Below are 16,731 nucleotides of genomic sequence, written 5' to 3' on the forward strand. Positions count from 1 at the left end.
TGTATATAGAGACCTGGGTAATAATGCTTTTACGTCACAACCACTATTAGCACCAACACAATAAAACAGCTCCAAACGACATTGATTGGTCATGTTGTATTTAAATACGTAAATATCACAACCACAGTCAAGGTCAAGCAGCAACATAATAAAACGCTATTATAAGAAATAAAGAAATCACAACAGCAACGCAACTACCACCACCAAAACCGCCGGCATGAATAATAATAATAATAATAATAATAATCTACTCTACATAAGAAATCTGATGACAGTGCACTTCGCTTTCACTTCTCTATGCAAGGTAAAAATTAACGACATATCAGTTAAACTTCAACAAAGACGTGCATTAGAATTTCTTGTTATTATATAAATATGTACTTGAAGTATATATATATATATATATATATATATATATATATATATATATATATATATATATATATATATATATATATATATATATATATATATATATATATATATATATATATATAATACAAATCATATGGCGAATGAAAAACCTTTCAAGTGCACTGGATCCAGCAAGGGATCACGTGTGTCAGGGATTCCTTAAGATAAATGTAATAAAATGACAACGAACATGCGAAACTAGTATCTAACTAGCATGTGCGCTTTCGACTCTTTAATGAGTCGTTATCAAAGGCAAATACAAAAACATAGACAAGCCAAACAAATAAAATAGAAAAACGGTTATGTTTCCAAACTTTACATGGCTGTTTCTATGGCTGTTTATACGGGAATTAAAACTTTATTATTTTCCAACTAGTTTATTTCAACTTGTTGATGCTGGAAAATATTTGTATCGACCTAGAAATCGATGAGCCATAACGACATCTGTTATTTTATTAAATGTATGTAAGCGCAAATTATATCCCGGATATTTCATTGTTATAGTAGTCATTATAGGCTATTAAGCAAATTTAGATAATTATTTAAAAATGCAAATGCATTTTTGGAATATGCAAAAACCATTACTAACATTATTGACAATGCGTACCAAATCGGGCACATATACTTGCAAACCAGAAACTACTTAAGCCCAGAAAACCCAAAAGCAGGTATATTTTATCTTCTATCGAAAATCCACAAACAAAGAAACCAGGGCAGACCTATAATCTCTGGTAACGGGCATAACACAGAAAGGATATCAGAATATATGGATCATTTTATGAGACCAAATGTCCACAACTTTCCATCATATATTCAGGAAACGACAGATTACCAGATGAAAAGCAAAGCAAGCGAACCATTACTGCCAGATACATTGCTTGTTTCCTTAGATATCACATCTTTGTATGCTAACATACCGCACAACGAAGGGATACAGTCGTGTAGAGACGCATGGGAAACTAGAACTATAGACAATCCGCCCACACACTTCCAAGTTCAACTACTGGAGCTTGTCCTAAAACTCAGTAACTTTGAATTTAATGAAGAAAAATACCTCCAAATTAATGGAACAGCAATGGGTACAACAATGGTCCCTTCGTATGCTAATATTTTTTATGGGAAAACTGGAGGGTCAACTTTTAGCATCGGTTGAACTTACACCATACCAGTGGGTACACTTTATCGATGATATAGAAATGAAGTAGCAACATGGAAGAGAAAGTCTGGATGATTTCATATCAAAGGCAAACAACTTCCATCCCGCAAAAAAATTCACTGTAGAAGTTTCCAACTCAAAGCACGTTCTCCTGGACACAACAACCAGACTGGCAGAAAACAAACTCCATATAGACATCTACTCGAAACAACCGACAAACACCAGTATCTCCTCCCAAGCAGCTGTCATCCAAAACACTGCATTAGGAGCATCCCATATAGCCAGGCACTGAGGATTCGCAGAATTTGCTCCGACGATGAAACATTCCTAAAAAGGTCTGAAGAGCTGTCTAAACATTTAATTTACAGAGGCTACGACAAGACCTGGTTACGGAGGAAGCCCAAAGGTCTAAACAAACAAACCGCGATGACCTACTAAAATATGGAAAGAAGGAAAAGGCTGACAGGATACCATTTATTCTGACCTACCATCCAGACAAACCCAAAGTAGGTAAAATCATCGGGAAACACTGACCCTTCATGGAATCGTTGGACGCACTAAAGTTAATCCTTCCTAACAAACCTGTAGTAGCCTACCGGAGACCAAAAACCCTCAAGGACATCCTAGTCAGGACGAAGTTCACTCCAATCAGTAATCAAGACCACCCTAGTCAATCTGGCCCCTGTGGCGATAAAAGGTGCAAAACCTGTCAACATATGATAGAGACTATGACATTATCTAGCACAGTGACTAGAGAAAAACTAAACATACATGGTCCAAACAAAACGTGCAAAACAGAGAATGTCATTTATCTCATCACTTGTAAGATCTGTAGCCTGCAGTATGTCAGAGAAACTGAGAAGCTACACAAAAGGATCAACCTTCATAGATCTGATTGGATGACAAAGAAGCTGTACAGAAGCCCGGTAGCAGAACACTTCTCCTCGCCTAGTCACACTTTCACTGATATAATACTTATTGCAATTGCACACAACCAAAACTGAGGTTCGCAAACCAGGAAAGAAAATGAATCTTACTAGATACGACACCTTAAAACATTAAAACAATGCAGCTTAAACCAAAAACACTAGAAAAAAGACAGCCATGACCAAATAAAATTATCTTTCGCAGCCGACACGTTTCCTTTTAAATAATTATCTAAATTTGCTTAATAGTCTATAATGGAAGATTTGTTTGTTTGAACTAAATGAGTTTCTTTATTTTTCTATGTATTAATGGCATGGCTTCAATAAAGGAGAGACCTAGTTGTTTTACAATGAAGAGTAATAATATGTAATTTAATGGTAAGTTAGAAACGTTTAAGTTTTCAAAAATAAACGCTGCTCTTATAGACGGTGCAATATGTTAATGTTGACAAGACAAAAAATAATCCATAATATATTAGCCATTTTCTTGAATCTGTACTCGATATGTTCTTTGTTGCAGTAAAATGAATGCCATATTACAAAATGGCATTTTGTAAAGCCATTACAATTCACACAAGGCACGTGACATCATTAATAATACAGATAACCAAGCAAGACAATTTATACATTGCTGATCAGATGAGTATTATTAAATCAAGTATGAAGTTGGCATTGTTGTTATTAAAAATGTTCTTGATCGTTTATGCCAGATGTCATACATATATTGTATCATATAATGACAGTTAAGCCTAGAGATAAAATTCTAAGTCTAAACTTGGTCATTGTAACGCCATCTTTATCAACTGACATATTTTGTTAACAATCGTTAAAAACAGATATGAAAGGGTTTTATCGAAATATTTGACTTCAGCAGAATCCCCTGAATACATTGAATCGTACACTTATTTTCTTACTTTAGATACACTGACAGAAGTTCAAAAGATTTTCACATATACTACGGCACAAAAACATGTTTGAAATAATATTACTTTGAAAAATCAATAAAGTATTGAAAATATTAAGGGAATCTTCATCAACGTTTTGATAATTTATCTGACTCCATCCTTCCCACTGTCACTGATTTTGGATTTATCATTAATTGTTGTAAGTTTATATCCATGATGATATGGAAGATATGTATAGCTGAAAGCTTAATTATATTTTCACAACAACTACTGTGAAAAATCTTTGAAAATATTTAATGGGTACAGGTTGTTTGTTTATTTTTGTGTTTGGACAATATTATCATATCACAGCCTCAAACACACACACACACACACACACACACACACCATCCCCACCCCACACACATCGTATAAGTTAATATGCACCAGAACCATGACTCCCGACTCCACTTCAAGACTCCCCTGTGAACGTTACACTATACTTATTGTTATTCTTTTCCTTCCCATTACCAGAATACATTAGAACAGAACAAATCTATCTTCATTCTATCTACATTCCTTGTTGTCTTACCGTGGGTTAAGCATCTTGAAATATCCTCAGTTAGAACAAAACTCTATCCGCAGCAACTGTTAATATCATCACTACTGTAATAATTTACACACAGGTCACTAGTCGTACAAAGTAGTTACATTTAACGTGTAGTTACATTCCAGCTCTCACCTGACCCTTCTTTGGGTTATGAGAGAGAGGGAGAGAGAGAGAGAGAGAATTTACACCTTTCCTCTCCACTGGTACATAACCTTCCATAATGGCTGCTGTTTTTAAAAAGAATTTACATTTATATTTTAGAGGATTCGTGACGTCATGATCATTGAAAATCCATTACACAATGCCTGAACATTGATAATCGACTACACAATGCATGAACATTGAAAATCCATTACACATACATCCATACATACGTACATACATACATACACGAAGAAAGAAGGAAGTAATGAATGAAGTAGAAAGGGACGAGAGAAAAATTAGTGTACGTTGGGTAAAAATGACTGACCTACCTTGATACAATTACGTGTTATTAGACAGTCACACACACACACGTTCATATATATATATATATATATATATATATATATATATATATATATATATATATATATATATATATATATATATATATATATATATATATATATATATATATATATATATAGTGTGTGTGTGTGTGTGTGTGTGAAGAGTTATTTTTCATTCCTCTGCAACCTATCGTATGCATCATTAAAATCTTCCTCGTTTATTATCTAGGTGCTTTTTTGATCCCCTACCTGGCAACCGTCATTTTTGCGGGAATCCCTATGTACTTTTTGGAGTTGGTGCTGGGACAATGGCTAAGTACTGGTGGAATCGGCGTCTGGAAATTTTCACCCATATTCAAAGGTATTGTCTTTAGAAGAAAAGAAAAAAAACATAGTCATAAAATATTACTGGTCGCCAACGAAACTACTAGACGTTTTAGCAGTGAAGTTCATCCATTTTCGTATAACATAAGTTACCATTTCCTGTTGTTAAAACAATGATGATGAAGAGGAAGAATTTGGAAACAGCCTATTATTGCTCAGATATGTTTTGAATAACCAAAGCTACACTGAATATGTGAAAAGTCGAACTTTGACAAATGTGTGGAAAATGGAGTGAAAATTGAATGGCCAACATCAATTGCAAGTCAGGCTTCAAAATGCAAACCATGCTGTTAATCTCACCGAAATTCGGGGAAAATATATATAATTCTCAGCATTCGGCTGATATCTCATAGCTTCTGGAACTTCTAATCCTGTCATGGCCCATCTTTGTTTCATCACGAAACAGAAGCTGTGTCCATTTAATATATTTGTTGTATTGCAGAGAAAAATATTACATAAAATGAACGTGTCACTCTTTATTGTGTCTTATGAATCCGACAAAATTCAGTTTTATTATATGTACCTTTAACATTTTTGTACCTAATAAAATAGTGTCAGATTTCGTACTCACAATATAAAAAAATCCAAGAACAAAATTTGTCAATTTGCACCTAATTGTTTCTTCTCGGGTCTAAGTCTTCTGGTTTGTTCGGGTCTGGCACATGGGTTGCGCTCTCGACTTTCTTGAAGCGCCATTGCCATCACAAATTGATTCTTGCAATAATTTTCTCCAGAAACGCCTGCTCTTGTTTTTACTTACATTTTCATCACATGTACATCGGATTATATATGTCATAAAGCTTTAGCCAGCACATCTAGCACTATGTTGCGTCACAAATCTACACAAAAAAAAATCATCAAAATATAACACAAGATCAGGTTGACCTCAGGGTCAAATGGTCTGGGATTAGTTTGTAATCAGTTTACAATAGCACTTCTCACTTGTTGAGTGCCAGTTATAAGACAGTTGGAAAATATGGATATTTGAATATGCTTCTTTGCTTACAGGTGTTGGTTACGCTGCGGCGGTGATGGCCTTCTGGCTAAACTGTTTCTACATCGTGATTTTGGGATGGGTAATCTTCTACATGGCTGCCTCCTTCACCAGCACACTCCCCTGGTCCACTTGCGACAACTGGTGGAACACCCGCAAATGTCTGTCCGAGTATAATCGCGACAAATTGCCGTACAAGTGTGAAAACGGAACTTACTCGTTCGAAGTTGACTTCAACGAAACGGAACAGTATAACGTTAGTACTCATTTGTCCCTGTACACGAACTTCTCGTGCAAACAAGTATATGACGCCATGAAGTACTCGTCCCCAGTAAGAGAGTATTGGGAGTAAGTATTTCCGATATATAAAACATTTGTGTTCAATATTCTAGTCCATCATATTTAATTTTCGAAAAAGAAAGAGTTTCTCATAAATTCATGGTTTCCTAATTCATAACTGACTGCAAATTTGTGTGCAAGTTTTGCATGCCTTGATACATATTGCTATAGTTGGATTATAATATTCATTTCATGCGATACCATGTATGGTTAGACATACTATGAAGCCAGATAAGTCCTCACTTCATGGGATACCATGTATGATTAGACATAATTTGAACCTAGATAAATCCTCACTTCATGGGATACCATGCATGATTAGACATAATATGAAGCCAGATAAGTCCTCACTTCATGGGATACCATGTATAATTAGACATAATATGAATCCAGATAAGTCCCCACTTCATGTGATACCATGTATGCTTAGACATAATATGAAGCCAGATAAGTCCTCACTTCATGGGATATCATGTATAATTAGACATAATATGAAGCCAGATAAGTCCTCACTTCATGGGATACCATGTATGATTAGACATAATATGAAGCCAGATAAGTCCTCACTTCATGGGATACCATGTATAATTGGATATAATATGAAGCCAGATAAGTCCTCACTTCATGGGATACCATGTATGCTTAGACATAATATGAAGCCAGGTAAATCCTCACTTCACGGGATACCATGTATGCTTAGACATAATATGAAGCCAGATAAGTCCTCACTTCATGGGATACCATGTATGATTAGACATAATATGAAGCCAGATAAGTCCTCACTTCATGGGATACCATGTATGATTAGACATAATATGAAGCCAGATAAGTCCTCACTTCATGGGATACCATGTATGATTAGACATAATATGAAGCCAGATATGTCCTCACTTCGTCAGCTTCAACTCTTGAATGTGCAAGATATTTCTTCACTTTAGTAACAATTAAACAAATTCAGATGCATGCCTAGTCCGTTAGAAAACCTTTATTTGAGCTGTCAATATCGTTGAGTTTAAAGAAGAGCATGCCCAGTGACACAATATCCGGGCCGATGCAGGATGAATCCACTTCTTCAAAACAGTTTCGAATGAGAATCATCGCATGGCTCTTTCCATCACTTAGTAATATCTCTCTTCTTTTTAGGAGATACGTGTTGCAGATCACTAATGGGATCGACGAGCCTGGGAATATTAGATGGCAGTTGGCCCTTTGCCTTCTTCTTGTCTGGATCATGTGCTACTTCTGCATCTGGAAGGGCATTAAGTGGACAGGAAAGGTAAAAGAATCAACCTTTTTCGAAAGAATTTTCTATTGAGCAATTGTTGGATTATCACGGGGACAGAGGTCTAGCTTTACCACATGAAATCCTGGAATGGATCAATGCCGCAAAGTGGGAAGATAGGAAATCGCTTTCAAATAGTCTTTTAATTTTTCTTCGTTCTCCTATATCCTTCACATCAGTACTACCATGTGCTTCTAAACTTAAAAGGTGAATTGCCATTGTATATATGAATACGTCTATTAATTTCAAGATCAAACGGTTATGGGTCAATATCATTATGAACTACAGAAGAGAACATCAGTAAACGTTGCAGGTGGCTTCTAGCTTGTACGTTAAACCTAAATCATACATAATTCATAATTCACCTGATTCGTGTGGCGTGTGGCTGCTGTTTTTATTGCAAACAGTAGTATAACGGGGAAAATCTCTCTTCTGCAGGTCGTCTATGTTACTGCCCTCTTTCCATACATTCTCCTTGTAATCTTGCTTATAAGGGGAGTAACTCTACCGGGTGCAATAGATGGTATCCGGTTCTACGTTCTGCCAGATATTGACAAGATTCAGAATTCTAGTGTAAGTATTATCATTTTTTATTACAAAAAGAGCCATACAAAAGATCCATACGTCGGTACTCTCAAAGATTCATGTCAATCTATAAGAAGTCAGGTCATAAAAATGTGTGTATCTGCTTTTACAGTTCCTAAGATGAATGATAAAACTGGCCAAGTGAACAATACACATGAAAGCATCATTGATAAATGCACGAGGACATCATGCATCAGTGTTGACTTTATGTTAAATTTAAAGGTCATATTATGGTATATCTAAGCAGGGCAATACTGTTAAGAATTTGAAGTTTTCTTTTTCACATGTTGACTTTTAAGGAAAGAGTAATTAGTTCTATGAATGTAACAGAAAACGTGGTATCGATGGAGATTCTTCCAAACGATTTAAGTAAAACGTCCATTGCGAAAACCAGTATGAAAATAGTTGTTCTTCTTTTTTATCATTATCGTCATTATCGTCGAAGCTATCATAATTGTCGTTTTTTATATCATCATACTTATGAACGTTATTCATAGATTTAATATAATCGATATCTTTATTCAGTCCAATCGATCTACTTAATTAAATCTAAAAATCAAAATGTTTTATTTAAATTATTTCTTATTCGTCTCGGTTTGTCTTTTGTACCTAGTGGACAGAGTACAAATCTAATGATGAAAGAACTATGTCATGAAACCATTTAATGTGTATCCCAGCGCTTTGTGAACTCACACAAAACAAAAAAACTAAATTGGACCTCAAAACATGCCATTTTCTTTATTAGGTTTATATTCCACCGTTTTCAAGAAATTTCCTTTCGTCACACGTACCTCGACTGATAGACGTTCAATATTTAGTATGAAAACAGCCAAGTAATGTAACGTTTTTAATTTCTTATGATCTGCAAGAAGATTCTTTACGATTATTTGTCATATTTTTAAGTCAGATATGTTCCGTTCTCTTTAAAATACCTCGTGTTGATTAAGAATGAAAATGCCGGAAAAAATGCCGAAATTCAGAATTTTTGTTCTGTCACTGTTCTAACAAATGAACCTGATAGTCACATACTCGTATGGATTTCTAAGTACCTTTATTTACCTTTCTCCAGAAGACATTTCAAGAAAATCTAATCGGCTAAACATTTTCAGTTCTATCTCAGAATCAGTTACACATTCCTGTTCTCTAAAACTGGGCATTCACTCTGAACACGTAGTCTCGCATTCGAACCCTGTAGTAAGCATGTTGGGTCATAATCAGTTACACATTCCTATTCTCTGAAACTGGTCATTCACTCGGAACACGTAGTCTCGCATTCGAACCCTGTTATAAGCATGCTGAGTCAGATGTACAAATTATATGGTACATAATAAATGCATTAAAATATTTCTCACGCCATTGTAAGCATTCCAGTGTTCTTCTTTCAACAACATATTATCCAAAAGTGTTTTTTTTTTAAAATGTCGAATTGCCATTTTATTTAGAAATTCAACCCCTGTGTTGAAAAATAACAAAACCACGGAATGGAACCTTTTGTACACTTAAGAATCCCGTTAGAATTAGAAATTTGCCATTATTCATCTTTCAGGCTATTTTTTTTTCTTCATATTTCTGCAATGAATGGTATAGTGTTCCGCAGGATATAATATTCACTCAGTCGATTTGGAAAAGTTAACCTTAGGTTTGGTCAAGATATGACATGATTTCAATTAAAAAAAATGATCAAATGATCAAATGAAAAAATGATCAAGTGTTCAAAGATTTGAAACACCTAGTATGAGCAAGTTTCTGTCTCACTAAGTTCAAGCAAATGTTGGATTTGAACATTATATGGCATGCTTTCAATTGAAAATTTCATGTCCACATGCTTAAGTATTCTATTGTGCAACATTCTTTCATGCAATCCATCAATCAATCCATATATATATATATATATATATATATATATATATATATATATATATATATATATATATATATAGAGAGAGAGAGAGAGAGAGAGAGAGAGAGAGAGAGAGAGAGAGAGAACTCCCTTTTGTATCATACGTTCATTCCTGCAAAGAATGGTATGCAATCTCATTAAAAAATGTTCTATTAGACAACGTATTTTTCTTTGATCAATTTCAGGGACACTGCTATTCAGTCCAAGCATGCTTTCGCTCATTACAGACTTAGCCTTTTGTGAGAATCCGTTAATGTGCTTAACACCTTGTTGCTGAAATACATCTAATCTTTTAATGGTCTTCGATCCAATCTTGGGTCAAACGTCGCAACCATAAAGCGCTGTTGGAATAAAAAATTTCTTACATAGACTTACAGTGATTAATGGGTTTAATTTACATTCCGTTGTCCCAATCCCTATAAGTGAATAGAGTGATTGTCTTCCTTTTGTACATGCTTTTTCCACTTTTGCTACGCAGCTCATGTCAGCTCTCAGTGGGTACACCTACAAGTTCGGTAGCTTTGAAAATGGGAAAAAAGTTATGGCCAGTTTCCGCTTGAAACTACAATCTCTCCTCTGCCTATTTCGCTTGAAGATGACTATACAAATCTTGTTTTATTTGATTTTAAAAATCCAGTTTACCGAGTACTAATGAGCGATATCAAGCATTGCTTGTAAATGAGCAGGTGCTGTCGTTATAAGGACGATAACATCAGCAATCGCAGGTTTTCAGAAGAAATTGATCCTACGGTTATTCATAAGTTAGAATCTCCTAACAACTGTAATATATCTTTGATATATACCAGGTAGAGAAATGTCGAAAGCACTCCACCTTGGCGGACACCCTGCCTAATTGGTATAGGCTCAAATTTAGTGCCATGTATTGTTACAATGTTGTATATATTAGAGAATGATTCATTAATTACAGTTAGGAGTTTGAAAGAAATTCCTAATAGGGTAAGTTCTATTAAAAAAAGTCCTCGTGCCGTACAACGTCAAAACACTCCCGTATGTCCTAAAATTCGGCAGACTTTTGTTTCTAATTCCAGGTGTGCGAAAATGGCTTCATGTAAGTTAAGCAAATCTGCAATGCAACTCAATCCCTTTTGGAAGCTCTGCTGCTAAGTATTAGGACAATTGAACATTTTTGTTTTGAACCATGTATTATATCTAACATAGACACATTTCAAATAGTTTGTATAAAACGGGTAGTAAAGATACAGTCCAGTAATCGTGAGGGTCATATGCGCAAACTCATGAAAACCGTGAAACTTCTAAGTCGGATTCCTCTTATTTATTCGTTGTTGCTAGTGTGTAGAATTAGTTATTTCCATATCTGACTTGACCATCTTGGCATATGATTGTTATGGGGCGGGGGCAAGGTTGATTACACACATTTGCTTTTATTATTGATTTTCAGAATTTTCACTATTTATTGTTTCAACTTTATCATGAAAAACAAAAATATTTAAGAAAACTACGGCCATTTAAAATTACACCCGACTGCCATCAATGGTCATCGTACCTGGGATTTCCAATGGATTCAAACTAATCTTCAGTTTAATTTCTGTAGTTTAACTGATTGATAAATTTGACAGTTGAAGAACCAATTACCTGTTAATAATAAGGATTGCAATACTTATTCAAGAAATATGTCAAAGATGTGTTAGTACTTCTAATAAATTATCACATATCCGGCTTTTCTAAGGTAGCTGAGGTTTTTTTAAATATTACAAAATTGTATTCATAACCTAAAGGTCACCGGTCATACTCTAAAATTTTTTTACATCAGATTTGCATTACATAATTAAAAGTAGTTATGCTGGCACAAAATGAATTTTAAAAAAAATTATCAGGTGTAAAGAAGAAATAATAATTTAATTACTCCAGATAGAAGTATACAAGGCTGTTACTTCCCGTTTGCTACGATTTCCCACCTAAAGAGGACAACCGGAAATGACGTATATTTATCCCCACAAGACGAAGTACATGTTTTTGTTGTAAAAAACCCCAAACATTTTAAACTATGCATAGGGAACATTTAGAGAAAACTATTGAAAACCAATTTACTGGTCAGCCTTTATACTGATATGCGTGCACGACGCCCTAGATTATGTCGCTTTCAAAACTGTTTCATTGTTTCAATTTATTTTCAAAATCCCCGTCAATACAGCTACAAAAAGGATCAATGCTGGCTTCACTATGTCGCCCGACTTTTGTAAAATTTAAATTAAAAAAATTAAAAATCGGCACACATAAAAGAATCCAAAGTCAGTTTCTAGGATTGGCTTGTTCTGTGATAAAATAACATTTGTGTTTGATATCCTCTCTGTAAGTTTAAGCAATGAGTTGACTAATAGCTGCCAGTTGTGTTTATTCATCACCCGGGATTCTATTTGTTTGCCATATTTAACCATAACTGATACAACCGGGCATTAGTGCATTAAAAGCACAACAATAACTTGCTTTAATAATACTTTTGTAACCAAATGCTAGGGAAAAGATTATCATCTACACTCACAGTGAAATACATTCAAATAATGATTTGTATTTGACAGATACCGTCGTATAGTTAACAATACAATATTGTTCATTTTGCACCTTATGACGTATCATCCGTGAATGGCAGGTGCCTTCAAGAAATCAGGTCATATTCTCGTCTCATTTGCGATTTTGTTATCTGACATAAGCGATACACGCTACAGTCAGGATGCATATGCCAGCTGGCATCTGCTACATATACGGATTCGTGGATATGTTTTTCTGTAATAAATTTCGCACCATGAAAAAAAGAAGGAATAACTGATAACAATGCAAGGTTAGTTTCTTTAATTTTATTTTCAAATAAGTGTTTTGTTTATCTATATTATTGAACCGTGCAGTGGGGGGGATCACAAATTCAACATAAACTTATTTCGTTACTTAAGTTTCACCATAAGTTCTGGGACAGGAAAAAATATTTTACCGTGTCTCGATATATACGGTAAATAAGGTATATATATATATATATATATATATATATATATATATATATATATATATATATATATATATATATATATATATATATATATATATATATATATATATAGATAGATAGATAGATAGATAGATAGATAGATAGATAGAGAGAGAGAGAGAGTTCATATTGTTTATATATTTATAACAAAGCTAAATTAAAGAGTTTGATCAAAGTCTACACTCTTCATATTCAAAAAGTATTATGATTATTTTAAACATTAATATTTTTCATATGCTGTTCTGAAATATTTTATTTGATATATTTTACTTACGCTCTTTCTTGCTCTCTTCTCATATGCACCACAGGGCTTTCTACGGGATATAGGAGGATTTAGGGCTTTCCCATCCCTCACCCTATTCGACCCCACAGCTTCAATTAACTCTTTTGTGGTAAATAGGGTCTTTCGGAAAAATAAAGAACCCTTTTGTCCCATCATCACTCTTGGTTACATTCATATGCAAGACAGTGCACCATATCTGCTGTAAAAAAAGCACGATCATAAGATTTATAACACAGACATATACGTGGGGAAATTAAATATTAAATACTTGAATGGCTAGGCAGAATAGAAGGGATAAATGTACGTCATATCCGTTTTTGGCGCGCGGAAACTGTCGATTGTTTACGGAGATTGTCGAATACATTTTCATTACAAAAAGCGGAAGTTTAAGTCTAATTAAATATTTTTAGGGTGCGCATACATAACAAATGCGTTTTTCTAATAATATCACACGTTCGTACAATATAGGTGGCAAGTGACCTTTCAAAGGGGACGAGCGCAACGAATGTGCTCATCCAGCCATAAGCATATTGCAACGTGCAATGATACTAACGGAGCTTTCACTTTAACAGAAACCTACTATTCTAAAACATGCACAGTCTCATATCTTAACGAGAAAAAGAGGTGTCCATATACAGTGAAATTATCTTCAGTCAGTGGTTCCTAACATTTTTTTTTTGGGGGGGGGGGCTACAACTCTAATGTGGCCACCAACAGGACCTCCTGAAACTTTTGGCACATTCAGTATTAAAATGGGGATATCAAATTGCTCTCACTACCCATGGCCTGAAGATCCCACGCCACCCTGATTTTGGTCGCTACCAGAAGCTGGGGGACGTTACTTTATTGTATGTACGCTGTACTGAAATCGTAAAGGTCCAAGCAAGCAATAATGGAGAGTAATTAACTGACATAAAGAGCAAAGCAAAACGAACAGTCTATGAAAAGAAAGATCATATGAAAGTATAACTAATTCTGCATGCACAATTATCTGCTCCTTTACCTTACATATCAGATCCCAGTTTCGCTATATAAAATATATATATTGTTTTTCTTCAAATTGAGATATTTCAATATTTTTGGTATCGTTTGCTTTGCAAACATATACTTTCACTCACCATTCAAGGCATCAAGAATTTAAATACTACCATAATATCTTGAATTCTTCGACAAATTATCTTGTTTAACAGTAGTTGAATTGATAATGATTTCATTTAATTTGAGAAATTCATCAACTATTTAGAGGTATCTTATTTCCTTTCAACAATGGCTTCCGACAAATCTCCAAAAAGTATCAGAACAATAATAAGAAATATAATGCTGAATCTCATTTTGGGAGAAATTTCGTGTTAAATCTCATTTTGGGAGAAATTTCGTGTAACTTAGTAAAACGCTGGTCGAATTCTTTAGCTCTTACTATCTCTCACTGAATGGAAGGGTGAAAATGGAGTTACAATATATTACTGATGTAAAATCTGTTAAGTAGATAAACAAATGTAAAAAAAAGCAAAAACTGTAGCAAAATCTAAATTAAATAAAGATGAAATGTTGTTGATCAGAATTATTGAAAGAAAATGAGATAAAAAAAATATATATTGGAAAGTTACACAAATTATATGAGCACAAAGGTTTTAATGGATTGAGTTTAGTATAACATGGAAGCTTCCTTTTAGCATTTTGTTAATTTTTGTTTCTCTGTACAATTCTCTACATTTTAGAAGGTATTGCAATACAATCTCTCTAACAAAAACGGTGTTTGCATATCTGTCTTTTTACAACAATTATGAACAACTGAACATATTGCAAGTTGTTTTTAAACTCATTTAAAATATGTGTATCTTTTAAATTTACAACTATCGATTGTCACTTTACGCCTGGACATCCAGAGAGTATTAAATAATATTTTTAATATGAACCATGCAGATATCGCCTTCATTATATTTTCTTCGTGTTGATAGTATGCCCTTCGATTCAGAACTTCTTTGTAAAATTATTAAACTTTCAAGGAATTGCTTCTGACTGTTTATGTATCACTATGTTGTTGTTAATTTAACTTTCATTTTTCCGTCTATATTTCGATAATTACTCGATGCATTTTTATTTTTTCACATATTTTTTTCAACCAGGTATGGATTGATGCAGTCACGCAGATTTTCTGGTCGTACGGTCTTGGTCTCGGAAGTCTGATAGCCTTGGGAAGCTACAATAAGTTTCACAATAACGTTTACAAGTAATGAATCTAATTTTATCTTGGATATAAAACAAGATTGATTTATGATTGATAGGATGTACACACACAAAAACAAAAAACAAAAATTTTGCAGTGGTAGAGAGATAGTTTATTAATTTTCAAATTACTTCTTAATTAATCAAATTGTTTTCATGTCTCCAATTTAGTCAAATAAAAAAAAATTAACCTTTTGGCCACACTCAGGATACTCAAGTTTTTCTTTTACACTTTATTTTTATCCTTTTGGACAAAGACTTGTTTTCAGAAAACTTGTCAGCAAGATTGTTCAAGAAACCAGTTTAAATAAAGAAACGGATTTTAATGTGCATATTTGCACTGACATGTAAACGACCATGATATATTTTGAGGCCATTACTTTCAACTTTATAAAATACATATTTAACCTTTTCAAACTTATACTTACTTTTTACATAAATACTTATTGACATGATTAAGAAACCAAATACTCCTAGCAGACATTCTAATTTAATATGCAAATTAACATGATACATGGTCTGATTACATTTTTAGACAAATACAGCAAAGTTTCATGTCTTTTTCACGTGTTTGACCATTGTGCATTTATATGTTGTTAATACTTTTTGTAATACAAAATCCCACAATTAAGCAAAACCACTGGAGATGAACGAAATAAATATGATGGACAAATTTATCAAGTACAACTGACACTTACCTAAATCTTTCAACTTTTAACATATTTATAAAAATTTGACATTGACTTGTTGACAAAACCTTGCAGGCACAATGCAGCAAAATCCGATTGAGGTATACAAATGAAAATTGATCGACAAATTGGTATTTATATATGTATGACCTGGTTAGATTTTTTTATGCTGCAATTCTTTCAATTATGTAGACAGCAGTTTTTGGACATTCTGGACATTTTTATTTTGACAAAAACCTTATCAGCAATGATTAAACAATAGTCCATTAGGACAGACATATGAAATCTCGTAATTTATTTATGCAGCTGACCTCGAACAATTTGTATGCTATTATATTATTTTTCGAATATTTAAAAAAAATATTTGTTAGACTTCTTTAGTCTGCAGTGGGGCATAAGTGTTTAACAAAAACAATCCAACTGGATCTTTTGCTGACAAATCTATATCAAAAAACTTCTTATTGAAGAACCTCATCTATTGTGCAAGTTTGGACGTTAACAGACCACAGACTTAGTCATATAATGAAATGCATTCTTATGCTACAAGTC

General features: G+C 33.8%; 1 protein-coding gene across 2 annotated transcripts in view; it reads left to right on the plus strand.

Annotated features, from left to right (window-relative positions):
* The window catches only part of LOC149789280 (sodium- and chloride-dependent GABA transporter 1-like), a 95,769-nt gene that overhangs the window by 8,973 nt on the left and 70,065 nt on the right, over window positions 1-16,731 (plus strand). For both annotated transcript variants that reach the window (XM_089975469.1, XM_089975468.1), the window contains exons 2-6: window positions 4,711-4,842; window positions 5,874-6,207; window positions 7,342-7,474; window positions 7,919-8,053; window positions 15,394-15,497. In XM_089975469.1, coding sequence (XP_089831595.1) covers window positions 4,711-4,842; window positions 5,874-6,207; window positions 7,342-7,474; window positions 7,919-8,053; window positions 15,394-15,497 — 838 coding nt within the window. The remainder of the gene's footprint in view (window positions 1-4,710; window positions 4,843-5,873; window positions 6,208-7,341; window positions 7,475-7,918; window positions 8,054-15,393; window positions 15,498-16,731) is intronic.

This window comes from Sinohyriopsis cumingii, chromosome 11 (genome assembly GCF_028554795.1).
Source record: "Sinohyriopsis cumingii isolate HCF-2022 chromosome 11, ASM2855479v2, whole genome shotgun sequence".
NCBI classification, from domain to species: domain Eukaryota; kingdom Metazoa; phylum Mollusca; class Bivalvia; order Unionida; family Unionidae; genus Sinohyriopsis; species Sinohyriopsis cumingii.